At 53.0% G+C, this 21,455-nt stretch overlaps 1 protein-coding gene and 1 pseudogene across 2 annotated transcripts; one reads left to right on the top strand and one right to left on the bottom strand.

Moving 5' to 3' along the window:
* Positions 1 to 823: 823 nt before the first annotated feature.
* On the bottom strand, positions 824 to 5,445 carry LOC309664306 (alpha-globin transcription factor CP2 pseudogene; annotated as a pseudogene). The gene is made up of 3 exons: positions 5,347 to 5,445; positions 3,997 to 5,104; positions 824 to 3,692 (listed from the first exon to the last, which is right to left on the bottom strand). The product of its transcript is annotated as an alpha-globin transcription factor CP2 pseudogene (transcript).
* A 1,141-nt stretch (positions 5,446 to 6,586) lies between these two features.
* Positions 6,587 to 21,253, top strand: AQP7 (aquaporin 7). Its single transcript, XM_082467610.1, is given in 9 exon segments — positions 6,587 to 6,799; positions 8,000 to 8,050; positions 12,414 to 12,531; positions 19,146 to 19,269; positions 19,667 to 19,804; positions 20,014 to 20,132; positions 20,350 to 20,567; positions 20,921 to 21,134; positions 21,136 to 21,253. Coding segments are annotated over 8 exon segments (996 nt in total). The 5' UTR covers positions 6,587 to 6,799; positions 8,000 to 8,024; the 3' UTR covers positions 21,175 to 21,253.
* Positions 21,254 to 21,455: the final 202 nt, after the last annotated feature.

Below are 21,455 nucleotides of genomic sequence, written 5' to 3'. Positions count from 1 at the left end.
AATCACTAGATCACATTAAAAGATATTTAGTGTAGTGAGTAAGAAAGGGGAGGTTGATGAGCACTGGGTTATTTCCAACCTATTTACTAGCAAAAGTAGTGTATTGCAGGCAAAATTAAAATAAGAAAACTGAATGACTTCTGAAAGAGGAACCAAATGCCTAAAGATACATCAGAGTCTGCAAAAATTGCCCTGTAGCACACTAATATTACCAAATCATTTCAACTGATTTATCATTTCAACCAAATTAGTTTTTGAGTTAATGGTCTGCTGCTGCCTTTGTAAACCTTTTCCTGGATCCTTTCTGGATGCCAAAAGTAGTGGGGTGAGAGGACTGCATACCCTCCAGCCCCATTTCACAGGTAGGGAAACAGAGGCTCAGGGGCAGGGACTGAGCCAGGGTGGGGCAGTGAATCTGATGCCCAGCTGGGACTCAAATCCAGGTAAATGTGCAAGGCATCTGGTGGGGTCTTCACTGAAGCCAGAGCTAGAATACTTGGTTAAATTTGAATTTCAGAGAAACTATGGGTAATTTTTTGTTTGTTTTTCTTTTTTGTTTGTAAACAATGGGTAATTTTTTAGCATATGTCCCAAATATTGCATATATTGTTTCTCTGAAATTCAAATTCAAAACTGAGCATCTTGTGTTTTATTTGGTGGCCCTACTCAGAGCCCATCTTGTGCAGACAGGACCCCGGGTATTCCCTGTCTGCCTGCACCATCCCCATTGGCCCTGGAGATCCCCCCAGGCTCTGTCTAGACCCACCTCTGACCCTAGTGCCCAGCCTCGCAGACCCTTTTGCTGCCTGTCTTCTCTCCACGGTTGAACTTTCTGCCACCTCAGCCTCCACTTCTTCAGCGCTGTGACCGTCCTCCATCCCGCCAGTTCACCAAGGCTGGCACCTCAGCACGCACCTCTGGGGCCACGGCCTCCCCGAGCTTCCAGTGTCCTCTTGGCAGCCTGGTGTCTGGGTTTCTATCTCCCTCCTCACCTGCTCCTTCTCAGTCCCCCTCCTGTCCCCAGAATCCTGGCCCCATCCCTTGCCCCACACCCCCGTGCTTCCCGGCGATCCCATCGACTCCTGTGGCAGATGCCCAGGGGCTGACATCTGTTCTCTTTCTCCAGCCTGAGCCTGGGCCCAATCATGCCCCTGCCTGCTGGACGCTCTGAGGCCTCAAGGACCCCAGACTGACTACTTCACTCTTCTTTTTGCTTAGCACCTTTCAAGGGCTCCTCAGGCCCTTGGGATAAAGTCTGCCTCTGTGTCCTGGCAGACAAAGCTCTTCGTGGTCTGTCCCTGCCCATTTCTCCAGCCCTCTGCAAACCACTGACAGATCCCAGAACATATTAGGTTTTCTCACAATCCCACTGGGCTTCAAATGACTTAAAATAACCACTACCGGGGCTTCCCTGGTGGCTCAGTGGTTAAGAATCCGCCTGCCAATGCAGGGGACACGGGTTTGAGCCCTGGCCCTGGAAGATCCCACATGCCATGGAGCAACTAAGCCCATGCACTACAACTACTGAGCCTGCGTGCCACAACTACTGAAGCCCGCATGCCTAGAGCCTGTGCTCCGCAACAAGAGAAGCCACTGCAATGAGAAGCCAGCGCACTGCAACAGAGTAGTCCCCTCTCTCCGCAACCAAAGAAAAGCCCACGTGCAGCAACGAAGACTCAACGCAGCCAAAAATAAAATAAATAAAATAAAAAACAAAACAAAACAAAAAAACCACTACCACCCCATCCTCCCTCTCTCATTTTAGAGGACTCAGTGCCCATCTCATCTCTTCTGGAAGATTCTTGCCCACCTCCAGGCTGGCTTAGCTGTTCCTGTATCCCATCTACCTTAACACAGTGTATCCTAAGTCACCTGCCGTTTTTTTTTTTTTTCTTTTGAAGGTTGATTTTAATGAACGAAAATCTCTGTATAAAAACATTTAAACTTTATCAAATGCTTTAAAAATACACACACACACAGATCCAAATCCAATACAGAATCTTTTGAACATTATCATTTTTCACCTCAGCATAACATGTAGAGGGCTTTCTGGATAAAACTTTACATGTGAAAAAAGACCCATAGTCTTACACATGCACACACACAAGAGCACACAATCACAATCAGGAAGAACTAAAGTATATGGTAAGAATGCAAACAGGATGGGAATGAATTTCTTGTAAAGCTTATATAAAAGAACACTACATGAGTAAAAGAACTTTCTATACCAAGAGAAGATGCAGAGAGGGGAAAGAGAAAGCAGAGGTTAGTCTAACTCATTAATAAATAGTTTGAGAAATTCCTTCAAGAACAGTGAATTTGGGGAGTTACAGATAATCCCTAGTTTTCACCACCTCAGATTCTGTGAATCTGATAACTGATGATGCTTTGAAAGTGTCTATGTTTTCATTTTTTTGTAGGTCTTGATTTGTTCATCATTATTTAGGTGTGGTTTGTCCTTTTTGGTGTTAATTCCTCAGTTCTCACTCAGTGTTACAACCAATTCACCAGAAGAGCCACAGTAAGAAACGATGGCAAGCACAGAGGACTGCAAGGGTGGCAGTCACGGATGGCAGTTAATAAGAGCCAGACGGCCTGGGTTTGCATTTCAGTGTCACTAGCTGCTAGCTGCCTGTTACTCAGCAAGCTCCTCGGCCACTCTATGTCTCCATTTCCTCATCTTCAGTTAGGGATCATTATTACCTACTTCATATAGGGCTATTAAGAGGATTTAAACAAGATAATCCATTTAAAGAATTTATCACACTGCCTGACACAACTAAATGTGCAATAAATGTTACCTAAAATTACTATTAGTCATAGAATTACAGGGGAATCAAAAGAAGAATTTTCTTCTTTCTCCGTATTTCTCTTTAATGAGGTTTTCAGAGGCAAAAAAGATTGAGGATCGTCTTATGAATATAGCTGTTTGCTTTTATGTTAGAAAAAAAATTGACATGGCTCCATATCACAAAATTTAATTTAACATCTTTCCATTAAACATCACACAATTCTCATCATCATTATGCCCTACACACACCCTAAATGATGTGGAGTTTCTATTGATATTCAACAACAGTAGGGTCCAGAAATTTTAAATAAGAAATAGCTGCAGAAACGCATGTTGGGCAGTAATCTGTGGGTGCCCTAAGAGCTTGGGCCAACACAGACGCCTGGGATTCTGCCTCCAAGGCCTGGACCCGCCCACACACAGTCAGATGGGTCAGGTTCCTGCAGCCCTTCAAAGCTCCGTTTGCGACCCCCTTCAAGAGGGGAGTTCCCAATAGGTGAAAACAGCAGCAGCCACTGAGGATGGAATGCCCCACACCTACTTCAGTATGGTATGATAGCTATCACTGGTTTCTTTCATTGTGTCCAGAATAAAACAGGCTTCTTCCTGAAAGTTCTGTATCATCTCATCACTAAAGAGCACATGGATTCCTGTGGGCCCCTGCTTGTAGATCTGGCTGATCTGGCAAGGGGAAATGCTGAAAAGCCGAGCAATTTTTTCTGTCCGTTCAACAGCTGTCAGTTCTTCTAGGCAGATGGCACGGTAAACGAAGAAAGTACCATGTGAGTCTCCACCCTCATGCTTCTGCTGCTGTTGCTGCTTCCTCAGCTGCAAGGACTCCTGACAAACACAAATGGTTAGCTTTGGGCGCACCATCCGGCCTTTTAACGCATTAAAAAGCCTGATTCCGGGCTTCCCTGGTGGCGCAGTGGTTGAGAATCTGCCTGCTAATGCAGGGGACACGGGTTCGAGCCCTGGTCTGGGAGGATCCCACGTGCCGCGGAGCAACTGGGCCCGTGAGCCACAACTACTGAGCCTGCGCGTCTGGAGCCTGTGCTCCGCAACAAGAGAGGCCGCGACAGTGAGAGGCCCGCGCACCGCGATGAAGAGTGGCCCCCGCTTGCTGCAACTAGAGAAAGCCCTCGCACAGAAACGAAGACCCAGCAGAGCCATAAATAAATTAATTGATTAAAAAAAAAAAAAGCCTGATTCCATCTGCAGGGCCACAGATTTGAATCACATCATCTCTAGTTAGTTTCAATAAATCTGCTCCTGAGAAGTTTGCAAAAAGCCTCGTGACTGTGGAAAAACGGTTTCGATGCCACCACTGCTGAGCCTCCTGAGGTGTGGTTGTCGGCAAGAGGTTGTCTGTGACTGGAGGGGGTGCTCTGGCTGGTGATTTGGTGAACCATTTCCTTCCCCAAGAGAACGACTGCTATGGGAACTGCTGAAGCCAGGTGATGGGGAATTATTGACATACGTGATCTCGGGCCATGGAGAACACTCTGTGAGTATAGTTGTCTCATGGGAAGGTTGATATTTCTCCTTCTCATGAGGCGTTCGTTTCTCCATTTTCTCCCTGTCTGTTTTTTGTTTTCTGTCTGCACCTTTGGGCTTGAGGACTTTGATCTGGCAGCTGGCTGAGTGTAAGTGCTCAGTATATTCCCCGTTCTCATTCTCCTTGAAGGTCCTGATTTGTACTCGAAATGGCACTCTCTTCTCTCCACCATGTTTCCTCATAGTGAACTCTGTGCTAATACAATGCACCTGAATAAACACAGATGTCCTCTTTGCAGGGTCCCACAGGAACTCCACTGTATTTAGTTGGTTTGGATTAGCCCTAGGATCGATTATACCCACAGACATTGGGATATCTATGTCAAGAATTCTATCTCCAGGTCGGTTCCATCTCCAGCCCTCCAGCTGCTGATGTTCAGTGTATTGTAGCCGTCTGTCGTGGAACACGACACGGAATATACTCTTCACCAACTTGCCATTCATTTCTGGAAGTTCTCCAAGTTTCCTATTGTTTAGCATTCGGATTTCATAAGACTGGCCTTGATTGAGATATGTCAGGGTTTCATCATGGGGTTTCACAGCTGGGGAGGTGGCAGCACAAAGCACGTATTGAAAAGGGAGGATTTTATTCTCATTATCTGGAGGCAAACTTGACTCTTCTTGCTTAAAAATGGGCAATGCTAGGACACCACCTGCGCTCCCACGCCGCTTTCGCACCTTTTCCCCGCCCCTTTCTGTGGGAACCACCTGCCGTTTATCTGTCTGTCCCAAGACACAGGCAGGAGGGTGTCTGCTCTACCTCTGGGTCCTCAGCCTACAGCCCAGTAAGTGAGTCCAGGGCTGGATCCCTGACTCCAACATGGATCCCAATTCCCTCCGTCACCAGCCTGATCCCAGCCCAATCCAGCTCTGCTCAAGTTCCGACCACATCCAAGACCCCAGCTTCACTTTTGACTCTTACCTCGCCGTGGCCTCAACAGCACACAAAGGAAAGGAATAAAGGCAGGTGCCTCTCACTACCAGGGGTACATCCCTACCTCCCTGAAGAAGCACTCAGCGTCCTGAGCCCTCTTCGAGTCTGCAGAGGGGAGTGAGGGGCAGAGCCTCAGCCAAGGTGCTGCAGTGGAAGAGTTCATTCCTTCAGGATTGTCTCTGACTGGGCAGCCTACCTCTGTCTCTCCTTACAGAGGGACCTGCTGCGTAAGTAGGCTTGGGGACCCGGGCAAGTAGGGGTGGGAACCTGGGCAATGCAAGTTCCAGACCTGACCCGGTCTATTGGCACCCTCTGGAGGACAGTTCTATTACCAGAGCTGGCTTTGCAGCCAGATCCTATACCACCTCTCCACAAAGAGGGGCTGCAGGCCTCAGAAGCTTCTGGACCCACTGCCCACCATCCACTACTCCACCTGGTGGGTCTCCTTACAGTCTGCAGACCAGCAACCCCTCCCTTGTTTCTCAGCACCAGGTCACCTGCTCAAATCCCAAACTGGCCCATCTTTGGAGGCTCAGCCATCCCCTGGCTCCAGAAGTCCTCTCAGATGGCAGCTGGTGCTCTGGTTTGCTCCTGACCCCTCCTTGGTCACCCCACCTGCAGCCTTACATTCTGGTCCAGCTTGGCTCCTTCCCAGAGGCCTTGCTTGCTGTTTCCAAGGGAGGGGTCTTCCTGCGGGCGGGGCCTAGGGTTCCCCTTCCCCCACTCAGACGGGGGCTCCCAGAGGACGAGGCCCAGGCTCTGTCTCCTCCCCGACAGACTAAGAACCTCCAGAGAACCAGGCCTGGCTTTCTACCTCCCCTCTTAGACTGAGGTTTTCCTGCAAATATGGCTTATGTCTCTTCCTTCCCCTCAGACTGGGAGGCCCGAGTCCAGGGCGTGAGTCTCCCCTTCTTCCTTCGGGATGGGCGCTCCCTTAGGTCTGACCCAGGGTCTTCTCCCCAACCCTTCCACCTGGCTGTTGATCTCCAGACTTTTCCACCTCCAATCCCCTTTCTGTGCAGTTCTGACCACCGCGGGGGCACTCAGGAGCCTCTGGAGCCTCCCCCAGGTCTGGGGCCCTGCGAGGGCTTCCTTTGGCTCTGGGCTGGACCCTTGGCTTGGAGCACAGGCCCTTCCTCTGGGACCATGAGGCCCAGAGCGCCCACCCCGAGTTCCACCTCTGACCTCACAAAGGCTGCCTCAGAACCTGGTCTCCGTGGCGCTGCTGGCAGGAGAACGGATGTTATTTTGGGCAGTGCATCTGGACTTGGCTCAAGTGACAGGGGCCAAACCCCTGCCCCACTGACCTCTTCCCTGGAGCAGCAGAGCAGAGCAGTGCTCGGGCCACCCCGAGGAGGGCCGAGAGGCGGGCTCTAGCCTGGGGACGCAGGGACAGCGGAGCCCTTGCAGGGGCTGCAGCCAGAGCCTGAGACAGTCACGGAGGAACAAGTTCAAGACCTGCTGTAACTGAGAGGCCCCCAAGGCAGACGCTGGGACGCACAAGGCACTTCGGCAGAGTGAGTCGGGTTCCAGGCAGGGCTGGGACAGGGGGCCTCCCCTGGGACCCAGGCCTGGGAGTGCCACTCCTGGGGACCACATGGGGAGGAGGTGACCGTGGGACTGTCTGGGGAAGGAACCCCAGCTGGGAGTTGAAGGCCTGGATATCCGTTCTGGTTTAGTCCTGTGTTGCTGTGTCATATGGGCGCATCACACTTCCTCTCTGGGCTTCGGTTTCCTTATCTGTAAACTGACTGCTGGGAGGCCCAGTGGTGCAGCAGAGACTGGGAGGGTGTGTGGGGCTGGGAGGCCAGCAGAGCCTGGGGCGGTGGGAGTGGGGGGGCGAGTAGAGACTGGCGACATGGGACCAAAGCAGAAGGGATGCAGACCAGAGTAATGGGTGGATTTCTGGCTTTGCTGGAGTGGTTCCTCCCTCTGGAGTCCCCTCCTGAGAGGCTGGGGCTAGAGGGTTTCTGCCATCAGGGCTAGGGATGTGAACTTAGGCTGCCGTTAGAGGGAAGCGGGCTAGAGAACAAGGGAGCATGCAGGATGGGGAAACTCCAGGGTTACCTTTGTGCTGTCATTTGTGAGGAAAATGGGGATTAAAAGGGGGAATTTTCAGGAAAGGTGAGAGGGTAGATTTCATTCTGAGGTGGGGGTTAGGACTAAATGAACTTTCAGGACCTCATCCTGTGTGTGTGTGAGTGTGTGTGTGTGTGTGTGTGTGTGTGTGAGTGTGTGTGTGTGTGTGTGTGTGTGTGAGTGTTTGTGTGTGCAAGGGGAGGCAGACAAGGCCCTGGAAAGTCACAGTTTAAGTCAGCAGCAAGAGAGCTTGAGGTTAGACTGAAGACAATAATACCCGCATATGTGAGGGTGGAGCTGCTGGGGAGAGGCTGTGGGCATCTCCACTGTCCAAAGCTGGGCTGCAGACTTGGGAAGGTCAGGAGGACCTCCGCAGGGCCCGGTCCGGGGGCCACGAGTCAGGGGGGCCACGAGTCTGGGGGCCAGCAGGGGTGAGAGGGTGGGGCTTCAGTGCCACTCCCCATTGGCTGAAGACACCGACCCCTCCTTCCCTCTCCCTGCCAGCTCGGCTGGGTTGAGGGGTTGGCCCTGGCAGGAGCTGTCCCTGTGGCTTCTCCCCTGGGGGAGCTGAGGTCTGATGGGAACGAGGGGCGAAGTTCTGAGCCCCCAGCCCTAGTGACCTCTCTCTGGCTCCACAGCACCTAAAAATCTCAAAGACAGAATATGACTCAGGCCGACAGGAAGAAGCGGTAAGCATCCCACCCATTCCCCTACCCCAGCCCTCCCGTCCTGCACCCAGCACACCCCCAGGGCCCTCCCTGCCCCTCTCTCAGCCTCTCCCTCATGGTAGCTGATCCTCCCAGACTCCTTCCTTCCCACCCCGTACCAGCCCATGGGGCCCAGAAGAAGGGTCTCTCCCACCTGTGCCCATAGCCAAGCATGGGCTGGGCCCTGGGCTGAGGGGAGGCTCAGAAAGACCCAGATGAGGGTCAAGGGGTTGGGCAGTGGGTTCCAGCTGCCCCTGTGTAGGTTGTGCTCAATTGAACTGAACTCACTACCTCTCACCCGCTCAGGCTCAGGTCTCTTTGGGGTGAAATAAAAGCCAAAGTCCTTGCAGTGGCCAAGGCCCTGCCTATCTAGTGCCCGTTTCCTCTCTGACCTTCCCCCACCCCACTCTCCCCTCCTTTCCTTTCCTTCAGACATGCTCAGAGTCCTTCAGTGACCATCCCCCCTGCCTGAAATGTTCTTTCCGCAGTTCCCCACAGGGCTCGCTCCCTCCCCTCCTCCCTGTCCTTTTTGTTTTTTAAATAAATTTATTTATTTATTTATTGGCTTCGTTGGGTCTTCGTTGCTGCGCTCAGGCTTTCTCTAGTTGGGGCTACTCCTCCTTGCAGTGCGTGGGCTTCTCATTGCGGTGGCTTCTCTTGTTGCGGAGCACGGGCTCTAGGTGCGTGGGCTTGAGTAGTTGCGGCGCACAGGCTCAGTGGTTGTGGCTCACGGGCTCTAGAGCGCAGGCTCAGTAGTTGTGGCGCACAGGCTTAGTTGCTCCGCGGCATGTGGGATCTTCCCGGACCAGGGCTCGAACCCGTGTCCCCTGCATTGGTAGGCGGATTCTTAACCACTGTGCCACCTGGGAAGCCCCCTTCTCCCTGTCTTTGCTCAAATGCACCTTCTCAGTGAAGCTCACCCTGACTGCCCTACTCAGTCACTGCCCACCCCCTTTTCCTTGCTCTACATTTTCCCGTAGGATGTACTACATCCTACCACACAGATGACCACTTAGGACATTTCATCTCTGCCTGTCAGCTCCACATGAGCATGGATGTTGGTCTGCTTGTGTGCTCTTGGATAGAGAGAATGAATGGGTCCCCTCTGTGCCGATGACATCGCTGTCTCTGCCCAGGACTCTCATAGGGCTTTAGACACTTTTTCCAAAGACCCACTGGTCCTGCAGGCAGCTCAGTCCCAGCTGAAAACAGCCTTCTCCACTCCTCTCCCGCCACTTCCTGTGGTCTCAGCTCAGTCAAGGATCCCCTTCTCCTCCAATGCTCAAGCCAGAAGTCAAGGCCTTGTCCTTGATATTCTGTCCCCCACGCCTCACATCTAACCACCAATCTGCTAAAATATGAAAGATATCCTCACTCCCACATCCCTACTCCCTCACAGCCACTTTAGGCCACCACCTGCCCATTCTTCAAGTGTCTTCAGGCCTTGCCTCCCGCCCGGGGGCTTCTTGCTCTGATGGTGTTATCCACCTCCTCCACTGGATGAAGCCATCCAAGGGCAGAGACTGGATTTTTACTTTTACCCCTTGTGCCTGACTTATAAGTAGCTGCTCAACAAACATTTGTTAAATGGATAAATATTGGTTAGCCGGGTAAATGGTTGGCTTGAGGTTAGTTGGATAGTTTGCAGCTGGTTGGTTTATTAGATAATTAAACGAGCTGGTTAATAGGAGAATCAGTTAGTTGGTTAAGTTGCTAGGTTGATGAGTCGAAGGGTTGGTTGGTGAGTTGTTAGATATGTAGTTCCTTGGTTAGCACATATTACTTAGGTAATTACCTCATTGGCGGTTAGTTTCTTGGTTTGTAGGCTAGTTTTCTTAGATGCCCTTTATCATTCTATACCCTTCCTTGAGCTCTCTCATCTATGCCCATGGGTCAGATGACCATCTATGATATGACGACCTCCAAATGGGTATCTCTAAACAAGACCACGTGACCAGCAGCCTCCTTACTGGTCACCTCCACTTAGCTGTCTAGTGAGCTCCCCAAACTCACCACACCCAGAAGGGGACCCCTCATTCTCCAGCCTAAGCCTGCAGCTTCTCTCATGTGCCTCAGGCAGGCCATTGTGCTGCTCTAGCCAGAGCCTGGGATCATCCCTGACTCTTCCTTCTCCACTGTCCTCTCTAATAAGACACCAAGTCTGTCAGTTTGACTGTCTTCCTCTCACCACCGCCACTGCACCTTCTCGGCTCAGGCTGCCATCACCTCTCAGCCTGTCTGATTGCTCACCACGCCTCTACTCCTGCTCCCTTATTCCTGCCTCCAAAGAGGAGACAGACAGTGCTTCTGCTTAAATCCTCCACCCCACGGCCCTCTGGGGCGAGGTCAGACTCCCTAACGTGGGCCATGAGGCCATCTGCCCCTCTCTGCCCATCTCGTGCCACTCTCCCTTCTCTCTCTGCAGCCCATCCTTATAGAATTCCTCTATACACCACACACTGTCGTAGCTGCAAGCCTGTGTCCAAGCATTAGCCCAGAACTTTCCCCAGCCTCCCTTGATGCTCCTTCATCTGGCCGGTCTTCTATTCTCGACCTAAATTTCCCTTCCTCTGGGAGAACCTCCTACTCCCTCCTCTGGGTCATCTGCTTCCTCCCTGCAATCCCATAGCGCCCACTCTTCACTTGTGGCAACACTCTTTACACTTTTAAGTAACTGCTTAGTTAATTGTTCGTCTTCCTAAGAGCAGGGATCATGCCAATGTTCTTTACTACAGTCACTGAACATAGTAGGCATGCTAGGCATTCAATAAATCTTTGGTTCATTGGCTCCTAGGTGGTTGTCACTTACTGCTTCCTGCCTGCTTTGTGGTGAGGAGGAAGGGGCCAGGGTTCCAGAGCTCTCTTGGTGTCTGTGACTTCCTGCTTTGTCTGCCTCTCCTCTGCCTCTGTGGTATCTTCCCAGGACTGTTCTTGAATTCCTGCTGTCTCAGGCTCTTCTTCAGGGCTGAGGAGGCATAGGGGCAAGGCGACCCTTATATGATGCTGCATGGGAGCTGCAGTTAGATGGGAGCCAGTGGACCGACCATCCAGGCAACTCTACATCCCCCTCCATATGCTCAGTCCTGGGTTTGTTTCCCTGAAGTAAGGAGAGAGCAAGGACTAGGGTGGGTGAGAAATGAACATGGGGTCTCAGCCAGAAAAGCGGAAGGTGTTCTATCCATGCCTGGTTTACATTTCTCACTTCCTGTCCTTACTCTTTGCTGGTGTGAGGCTGGGGAAAGTCAGCAAGCTGAGGCAGGGTGCAGGTGATGTTGCTGACCCCAGCAGGGTGAGGAAGGTGAGGGTCACTTAGCGTGGGAGGCGGGGGAGGGTCACCAGTCTGAACAAGCACTGAGGCTGCACTTAGAGGCATCTGCACCCCTCCTCCTCCTCCTTAGCCTCCGGACACCGTCTCCTTCCTCACACTCAAGTCCTATTCCCCCACCACCAACAGAAGATAGAGCCTCTAACTCCCTTTTTCATCTGTCTATCCATCCAATCATGCACTTACTAAACAAACATTTATCAAGCCTCTACCATGTGTCAGGCACTGTGGGAAGTTCTGGGGATCCAGTGGAGAGTAACAGATGAATTCTCAGTTTTCGTTCATTCGACAGTGTATGTTGCACACCTACTATGTGCCCGGCACTGTGCAAGACAATGAGGATACACCAGGGAGTAAGACACAGTCCCTCCTTTCCTCTGTCCCTCCCGTTCATTTGTTCATTCATTCACTCACTCACAAACATTCATTTGTGTTGACCTTGCTTCAGAGCCTGGTATACTCTGCCGTCCCCGTCGTCTCTGGCAGAACCTGGGGCATGCTTCAGGCCTCGGTGCTGTTTCTAGAGCCCGGGAGCAGACTTTGCCACAACCTGTGCTGTTTGCAGAGCCTCACTGTTGCCAGCTCCTGCCTGATGCCTTACCTATGTCCCCAGAGCTCTGGCCCCAGCAGACAGGCAGACAGACAGACAACTGAGCTCCACTCTCCTGCCTGCTCTCTCCCACCTGCTTCTCCCCTGAGGCTCTTTGGCAGCACAGATGGCGCGTAGTACTGGCTTCCCAGCTGCCCCCTCTGCAACCTGGCCTCACTAGTGCGCCCTTCCCAGTGGTCCAGTCCCCATCAGGAGGAAGAAGGGGCATGATCTGGATACCCCCAGTCCCTCTCCACATCCCTGGGACTCTCACATGCCTCTGACCCCAGCAGTACCAGCTGCCCTGGGCAAGAGGAGGTGTGTGGAGAGGCCACTGGGTTACCCATTAACTCAGCCATGAGTTGAAAACCCGATGGACTGTAAGTGCGCCTGATCTCATTTCTGCCCATGGGCTCGGGCTGCTGCTTCAGGTCTACCCGCATGTCCAAGATGGTCACACCGCCTGCGGTAACAAGGATGAAAGCAGTACTGCAGAAGGAGATGGTGCGCGAGTTCCTGGCCGAGTTCCTGAGCACGTTTGTCATGATGGTGAGTGGGTGGGTGGCACAGGGTGAGCAGGCCCTGCAGAAGGGGCCTCAGGAAGGTGGGGCTCAGCAAGGGCAATCCATGACCCCCTCCCCACCGCTGGGCCCTGAGTCACACTGTCCATCCCCCGGCATCTGAGCTACGAGCCTGAGGGAGAAGCATGGGAAAACAAGGAGAGAGCTCTGTCTTTCTCACCAAGTCTTTTTGGGAGAGAAAGGGCTCTTGGTACGTGGGAGCAGAATGAAATCCTGGGCTGCTTGGGGGTGGGTGGGTCGGGAGGCATGCCTGGAAGTGGGGGGAAGGGAAGCGAAGAGCAAAGAGATTGGAGAGGACATTGAGGCTTTGAGAATCAATCCTGAGGGCAATGGGGAGGCATCGAAGGTTTTCAAGCAGGGGAATGATATGGCCAGATTTGGATTTTAGAAGGAAATTCTGGGCGCAGTGTGGAGCCTAAGCCGAACGGGCAAAGCTGGAGGGAGGGGAACCAAAGAGGCTGTGGCAATGACCTAGGATAGAGAGAGGGTGTGACCGGTCCAGGGATGGAGAAGAAAGCACACATCTGAGAGAGTTATGGAAGATGGAACCTGCGAGCAACAGATGTGGGGTAAGTGCTTAGGGGGCCGTTCCGCGGAGCCTGCGGCCCAGCGCAGGGCGAGGCGTGAGGTCAGTGTTAATGTGACCAGGTGAGGTGCCGGGGAGAAATCTCGGGGGTGCTTGGTTATAGAGGTCTGGAACTCTAGAGAGTGGCTTGGGCTGGAAGTAAAGAGTTAGACTACATCAGAATATGAATTGTGGTTATAAAAACTGTCCAGTGAGAATGTACAGAAAGAGAAAAAAACTGAGTTGAGGACAGAGCCTGAAGAATGAAGAGGAGCACACAAAGGGGCCTGAGAAGGAGTGACCGGAGGGGTGAGAGGAGAAGGGGGGGGGACCAGGTTACAGAAGTGGCGGGGTCCACAAGGAGGGAGTGGTCAGCAGGGTGGGAGGCTGCAGACAGGCCAGAGAAGTGAGTGCTGACGCCTTCTTGTAGAGTATGGCAACCTGGAGGTCCCGGGGCACCTTGGTGAGGGCTCTTTTAGTGGATGATGGGACAGAAACCATATGCAAGTGGGATGTGGGTTTTCTTGGAAACTCCCTGTCCCTCCACCTGCGTCGGCCCTGCCACTTATCCCATCCAGCCTCTGCCCTTAAGCTGTGGCCATGCTTGTTTGCACCTTATGAAGGCCCAGGTCCATGAAAAGAAGGGCTAGCCTCTGGGAAGGGAAGCGAAGGCGTCGGGAGCACGCCAGAGGCGGCAGGGGGCTGGGAGTGGGGGAGAGAGGATGAGTGTGGTTGTGTGTGTGTGTGAGTGTCTGTGCGTTGAGTCACGGGGTAGGAGACAGTGGGATCCACAGAGCCCAGGAGACTCTGGACACCGAGGTTCTTATCCTGATCATCCTGCCACTGAGTCACCAGCTGGCCTTGGGCAGGTCTCTCTGTGGCTCAGAGTCTGTCTTCTCAGACATTATTAAGTGTGTTGAATCGGGCCTCCATGGGCTTTGGAGCTGGCTTTGAATTCCGGCTCTGCTATCTTCTAGCTCTGTGATCTTACATAAGCATCTTAACTGTTCAGAACTTTACTAATATCGAGCTGGCCAACTTGTGCGAAGAAGGTCAAGAGCCCGACACCCAGCACACACATAGGACATATGTGTTGGTTGCTTGTCAAACTGACAAGCGCTCTCAGCTGCTCTCCCCTCCCTGCCTCTCGCTGTCTCCCCCTCCTCCATTACCTGCCCTCCTGAGTTGTGACGACAGCATCTAGATCCGCTCTTGCCTTAATCCAGGGCAAAGTAATTCATTTATGACAAGACATTCCAGCCCCATGAGGGCTGTTAAACCTTGGAACTGTGGAGGCGGGAGGGTGCCTCCTCAGAGAGCTCTTAGGGAAAGCAAGCACTGATCACATGTATTCATGCCTGCCCACTGCCCACGTTTGCATTTTTCTTCCTTTTATTGAGATTATTATTGAGCACTTACTGCATACCAGGCACTATAATGTTAAGCCCTTATGTGCAGCATCTTCCCAAATCCTCACAACAGCCCTGTAAGGGAGGTACTATTATTATCCCCATTTCACAGGTGGGGAGACTGAGGCTCCGTGAGACAAAGTCACTTGTCCAAGGTCACATTTTACGTTAAGATGAAATCCAGTCCAGTCTAATATCCCCGTCTTGACCCTTCATCGCTATGCTCTGTCCCTTAGCTTAGCTGTGGATTTCTGACTGTCCCCCAGCTGAGGTAAGGCCCTCACTTTGGGTAGTTCAAGGCCACTCTCCAGGCCTCAGTTTCCCTTGGGAGCAGAAACGTTTGCCGTTCAGTTGTTGTGAAGATCAAAGGGAAGTTTACCCCCTTGTAAAAGAACTTTGTGAGATTCATGCTCACAGAGGACATTGTGTTGTTGCTATTTTTAGGTGTCGGGCCTGTGTGCCAAGAAGTGATGGCTTTTTCAGTTGATAGGAAGCTCAGTGAGTCACCAGCGCAAAGGTTTCCTTAGAAAAGCTAGAGTGACCTTGGGCCCCATTTATTGCCGACAAGATGAGGGAAATAGACTGTTCCACTCGGTTCCACTCTGTAACCTCCGGGGCTGTTGTCTTCCGGGCTGGGCCCGTGGCTATTGGAGGGACCGGGACAGGCTGGGCCATGTTCACTGACCAGAGAGGGTGGGCGCTGGGCTATCAGAGCCCTGGCAAACCAGCTGTGGTTGTCAGTAGTAGGGCAGGGGTTGCAAACTCGTGCTGTGGGGGGCCAGAGAGAGTCACCTGAGGGTGGTGGGATGGTGGCTAACGGCAGAGTGCGGACCTATGCGAAGACGTGGCCGCCACCACTCCAGCCGACCGTTGCCATGCTACGTAGAATGCGGGCCACTGTTGCGGAGCTTCTGATTTTGCAAGAGAAGCTGAATCTTCTGTGCGTGTGTCAAAACCAGGTTATCCAAACAAAACGTGTGCTGGACGGCTTAGGTCCAGGGGCTGGCAGTTGGCAACCTTGACACAGGAGATCACGTGGGGTTTATTCACTCATTCATTATTTTTAGTAAATGATTTTGAGCTCCTACTTGGAAATGGGGACCCTTGGTCTTCAGATCCTCCATGCCTGCTCCAGCCCCTGCACCTCCTGACCCCCCAAGCCTGCCAGCCTGGCCTGGCCTTGCTCCCCGCCCCCAGCGCTACTCAGACACTTTGCTCGTCCTTTCCTCTCTCCTTTATCTTCAGCCCCTCCCTTTCTCAACCTTAACACACTCAGGTCTCTCGACCTAAAACAGCAGAACACAGAACATCCCTCCCTTCACCCCGTGACCCCCTTCATTTATCACACTCGCTCTCCCTCCCTTCTCAGGTAGGTTCTCAAAGGCATGTCTACCCTGGTCCTTTCAACTGTTCACCACCTACCCCCCTCACGCTTTCTGGGGCCTGGCTTCTGACCCCATGGCCTGATGATACAGTGCTCACCATGCTACTCATGACCACTGGATGGTCACACCCAAAGGGATGCTTTCCAGGCCTTCTCGCGCTTGACCAGGAGTCTGCACATGACCGTGTGGGCCACACCCTTCTTGGGAAACTCTGCTTCTCCCTGGGGTCCAGGGCACATTCTCTTTGTTCTTCCATTTCAACAGCTGCTCCAGCTGGGGTTTCTAACGCCCACCCCTGAGGGCTGACGTTCGGCCCTAGGTTCAGCCCTCAGCTGCCCACTCACCCTGCGCCCTCTCCCCGGGGGTCTTCATCCTCCCCGACGGCTTCAACTGCAGCCCTTGTGTCCACAATTCTTCAGGTTTTCTTTTTTCAAAAACTCTAGAACTGTTCAAAGGAAATACAATATGAGCTACATATGTAATCTAAAATTTTCTAGTAGCCACATTAAAAAGGTAAAAAGTGACAGATGAAATTAATTTTAATAGTTATTGTATTTAACCCATATACCCAGAATGTTACCAGTTCAGCATGTAATCAATATACAATTATGAATAAGATCTTCTACATTTTCCTTTTCCTACTAAGCCTTTGAAATCTGGTGTGCCTTACACATACAGTAGATCTCAATTTGGACTAGCCACATTTCAAGTACATAATGGCCACATGTGGCTCATGGCCATCATATTGGATGACACGGGTCTAGACTCTGATTTCCAGCAGTCTGGACATCTAGAGGTCCCTCAAAGACAACATATCCAAAACACATAGACTTTTCAGAGGAGGTGCCGTCTGAATGTGGTCTTTTTTTAAACATTTTTAATAATTAATTTTTTGGGCTGCATCGGGTCTTAGTTGCGGTGCGCGGGCTTCTCTCTAGTTGTGGCTCATGGGCTCCAGAGCGTGTGGGCTCTGTAGTTTCTGGTGTGCAGGCTCTCTAGTTGAGGCATGTGGGCTCAGTGGTTGTGGAGCACGCGGGCTGAGTTGCCCCGCAGCATGTGGGATCTTAGTAGCCCGACCAGGGATTGAACCTGTGTCCCCTGCATTGGAAGGTGGATTCTTAACCACTGGACCACCAGGGAAGTCTCTGAACCTGATCTTAGAGTGTCAGTTTTTCAGGATCTAGGATCAGGTAGGTATTCCAGAGGGAGGGAGTGGCATGTGCAAAAACACAGAGGCATGAGAAAGCAAGGCATGCAGGGAGCAGTGTGCTTGTTTGCTCTGAGACTGGTATAGGTGACTGCTTACATTCAAAAACTGGCTTACCATGTGCAAGATTTGTACTTTGGACAAGCCACTCAACATCTCTTAGCCTCTGGTTGCCCATCTGTCAAATGGGGAGAATAATAGTACCTAATGAATAAGTTGGTTTAAGGGTTAGAGGAGGTGACAGATAGAACTTGCTGTCATATAGTAAGTGTTCAATAAATGGTTATTTTTCTTAATAATAGTAGTAATGCTATTATTAGTAACACTAATGCTCAACATAGAGAACACTGGAGCAGATAAGAAACTGAGAGGCAGAAGGCATGAAATCAAGGGTCTTAAAAGGTGGCTTACTGAGTTTGGACTTCATCCTAGAAATGGAAGGGAACCAGTGAACCTTTGAACAAAAGGCAGACATGGTCAGATTTTTGTGTTAGGTCACTCTGGCTGCAAGAAGGAGACTGAGTAAGATCTGGGAGAATGTAAGCTGAGCTGATTGTGTGTGGGGGAGGAGGGAGAGGACATCCAAGCTTCTGGCTTGGCCAACTGGGATGGGGGAACATGGGATGAAGATCACACTTTCTGAGAGATGGTGAGCTTTCAAAACAGAGCTGGAGATGCTTGTGAAGCACCCCGGAGACTTCCAGTGGGTATCTGGAAATAGGGATCTGGCTCCCAGGTGGAGGTTTTGGGAATTAGTGCATCAGGCATATCTGAAGCTCTAGCCCTGGTAAGAAAACGCAGGAGTGACTGGGGTGAGATATGAAAAGGGCCAGGGTTAGAACCCTGGAATCATCTGTATTTTATGAGGCAGATGAAGGAAGAAGAATGTGGGAAGGAACTGTGGACCGGGGGAGGCTACAGAGGGAAAAGGAAAGGGGAGAGGGATGGAAGCCAAAGAGGAAGTACTTTCCAGAAGCACAGTGTGTTTAAGGGGGTGAAAGTCAGCACAGTCAAGTGAGATGATGCCTGAAGGGACCTTTGGGCAATCTGGAGGTTGGAGCCCTCGGACAGAGCGCCGGTGTCCGTGACAGTTGGAAGCAGAAGCCGGGCTGAGGAGGGAGGGCAAGGGAAGGGATAAAGGAGCCAGCCAGCGGGTCCTTCCTGGAGCCTGACTGACATGGGAGGGGGCGTCCAGCAGTCCACAGGTGGACAGGGAGGCCGGCCTGAGGCGGGAGGCTTTACTTTCAGGAAGGAAGAGACCCGAGTGTGTGGCAGCCAGTCAAGGGGAGTGTGGAGGATACAGGCCAGGGGGAGGTCTCTGCAGAAGGAGAGAGAGGTGGGAGCAGGAGCCAGAGCTGAAGGGAAGGTGGATATAGAGGCAGGTGGGTGTTGTTGAGTGAGGGCCTCCTTTTAGGTCTCTAACCTCCCTGTGAAGGGGGTCAGTGGGCTGTGTCACCTGCTGAGATCTGGTGCTTGGGGATGGGCAAGAAGTTCAGGAGTGACGCCCGAGGGCAATGGGAACGAGGCTGGCTCCAGGGCTCAGTGTGTGGGGCTCTTGATGGTTGGAGGTTCCTGGCAGAGTCCAGATGTGAGGCTTGGAGATTCCTTGAAGAAACTCCCTTCGGGCTAGGCTGAAGTGTGAGAAGCTCTGAGGGGTCGAATCCACACCAGCCCTGCCCTCCCGGAAGCCCTGCCTCCTCCAGGACCTTCAGGTGCGCCTGGAGTCTAGGGACCTGGACATGCCCGTAAGAGCCCCTCACTCCACTGCCTCACCCCGGCTCCTTGCACAGCCCTCACCCAGCTCTCACTGGTCATGTCTGAGAGGCCTTGGCAGGGGCAAGGGGGGAGAGGTCACGAGGAGGGAAGTCTCTGGAGGAGGGGGGCGGGCAGAGGGTCCCCAAGGGCAATGCCGGGGAGGCCTAGCACGGGAGGGGCGGGGCCCCAGCTGAGCTCCGAGCGCTGCTCTGAGGTTGGGGTTTCTGGGTGGGCAGCCCCCTCAGAGGCCCTCTCCTACAGGTGTTTGGTCTCGGCGCCATAGCCCACATGGTTCTAGGAGACAAGATGGGGAGCTACCTCGGTGTCAACTTGGGTTTTGGCTTCGGAGTCACCATGGGAGTGCACATGGCAGGGAACATCTCCGGTGAGTGGCCTGGGCCCAGCCTGGCAGGCACGGCCAGGTGTCCCCTGCGGGCTCCGCCTGCCCCCTTCCGGCCGTCCCCTTCTCCAAGTCAGCCAGCGCCTTGCCCTCACGGGCCACGTGGAGGGAGAACACCCTGAGCCCTTTTCCTCTGCCCAGACGCTTCACGAGCCCCCTTGACCCCTTGTTTTTACTAGCTGGGTCAACTTAGGCAAGCGATTGAACCTCTCCATCCCTCACTTTCCGTAATGGCTAAATGGAGATGGTGGTGCCTGCCTCGTGGGGTCCGTGTTCGTGGAGTGAGTACGCTGCACGAACGCTAGCCGTTATTATTGTTGCTCTCAGTATTACTGATTAGTGTTGTTTGTTTCTACGCCGACACACTTGACCCTCCCTGCAGGGGCCCATATGAACGCGGCCTTGACCTTCACCAACTGTGCACTAGGCCGCATGTCCTGGAAGAAGTTTCCCGTGTATGTTCTGGGTCAGTTCCTGGGTTCCTTCCTGGCTGCTGCCACCATCTACTGCCTCTTCTACAGTGAGTGTCCCGCCCTGGGTTGTCCATCTCTGGCCTCAGCCTCCTCCCCTGAAATATGGGCTGATCCAGCCAAGTGTCCTAGCCTGTGAAAATGTCTGGGAGAGAAAAGTCTTGGAGCTGCTCCCTGCCCTCCATCCTACAACCTCATCTCTGAGACTGCAGTGTGGTTTGGCTGGGGGCAGGTTTATACTCAATCTGTGTTTCCACAGCCGCCATCATCGACTACTCGGGGGGAAGGCTGACAGTGACTGGTCCCACAGCCACTGCTAACATTTTTGCCACCTACCTTCCTGACCACATGACCTTGTGGAGGGGCTTCCTGGATGAGGTCAGTGGTCCAGGGTGGGTGCCCCTCCTCAAGCCCTCCCCCACTCAGGAGGGGGCCAGCAGGCAGCCCCTCATGGTGAAGAGGACAAGAACTCTGGATGGGGACTTGTCCTTGTACCAGGACATGTCTCTGCCAGCGGGTTTGGGCTGGGGGCACTGCTGAGGCCCTATGGCTTGGCTAGGGACCCCAGGTGGCTGCCACGGTGTCTGCTCCCCAGGTGTTAGTGACAGGGATGCTTCAGCTGTGTCTCTTAGCCATCACGGACAAGGGGAACAACCCAGCACTGCAAGGGACACAGGCCTTGGTGATCGGCATCCTTGTTGTCATCATTGGAGCGTCCATGGGCATGAACTCAGGATATGCCATCAACCCCTCCCGGGACCTGCCTCCACGCTTCTTCACCTTCATTGCTGGCTGGGGCACACAGGTCTTCAGGTACTGCCTAGTCCAGCCCACTCCTGTGAGTTTTCTGTGGGTTCCCTACATGTGGAGGGGTGGAGTGGCCCGGGAGCAACCTGCAGAGCTCCCAGTGGCCTGGGGAGGCAAGAGTGGGTCCTGACTTTCCTCCAGACCCTGCTCCTGGACTGAATGTCAACCCTGCCCCAGACCCGCCTCTGTCCCTGAATCAGGCTGAAGCTGGTCGGTGCCCCAGGCTCAGGGGCAACTCCCGGGTTAAGGTGGGGTTTCTCCTCTACTCTCAGGCCCTACTCTCTGTCTCGGCCTGAGGTAGATGCAGGTGCCATGCTGGGCATCGGTCCCCTAAGCAGGCCTCTGCCTCTTGCCTGCAGCGCCAAGGACTGGTGGTGGGTGCCAGTGGTGGCCCCACCCCTGGGTGCCTACTTAGGTGCCATCATCTACTTGATCTTCATTGGCTCCAGCATCCAACAGGAGCCCCAGATACTGGAGACTCCCTCGACGTATGAAGACCGCAGAACACCTGTGTTGCCCAAGACCATGTCTCACCCACCCATGACCTCTTCCCTCACCCCTGTCTCTGTGTCCCCCGACAACAGACCTTCAGTCCTGTCCCACCCTTAAGTGACCCCATCTGCCTAGAGCACCTCTAAGTAAGACTATTTGTGACCCCATCCCCATCCCAATAAAGAAAGCCTTGTCCCACAGTGGCACCCCCGGTTCCTGGGTGCCTCCTGTGGTTGGGCTTCCCTCGTGGATTCTTCCAGGAGCCCCAGGGTTATGCCGTAGCCCAAGGCTGAGCATAGAGCTGAGAGGCCTCTGACTCCTTCCGACCCTGGGAGCTGGGTCGCCCCTGGGGAAGAAAGTGGAAGGGCCAACCTGTGGCCTCGGTAAGAACAGGATCAGATC

The sequence above is a fragment of the Balaenoptera physalus genome (assembly GCF_965194825.1).
Source record: "Balaenoptera physalus genome assembly, chromosome: 7".
Lineage (NCBI taxonomy): Eukaryota > Metazoa > Chordata > Mammalia > Artiodactyla > Balaenopteridae > Balaenoptera > Balaenoptera physalus.
This window is presented reverse-complemented; position numbering and strand designations above follow the sequence as displayed.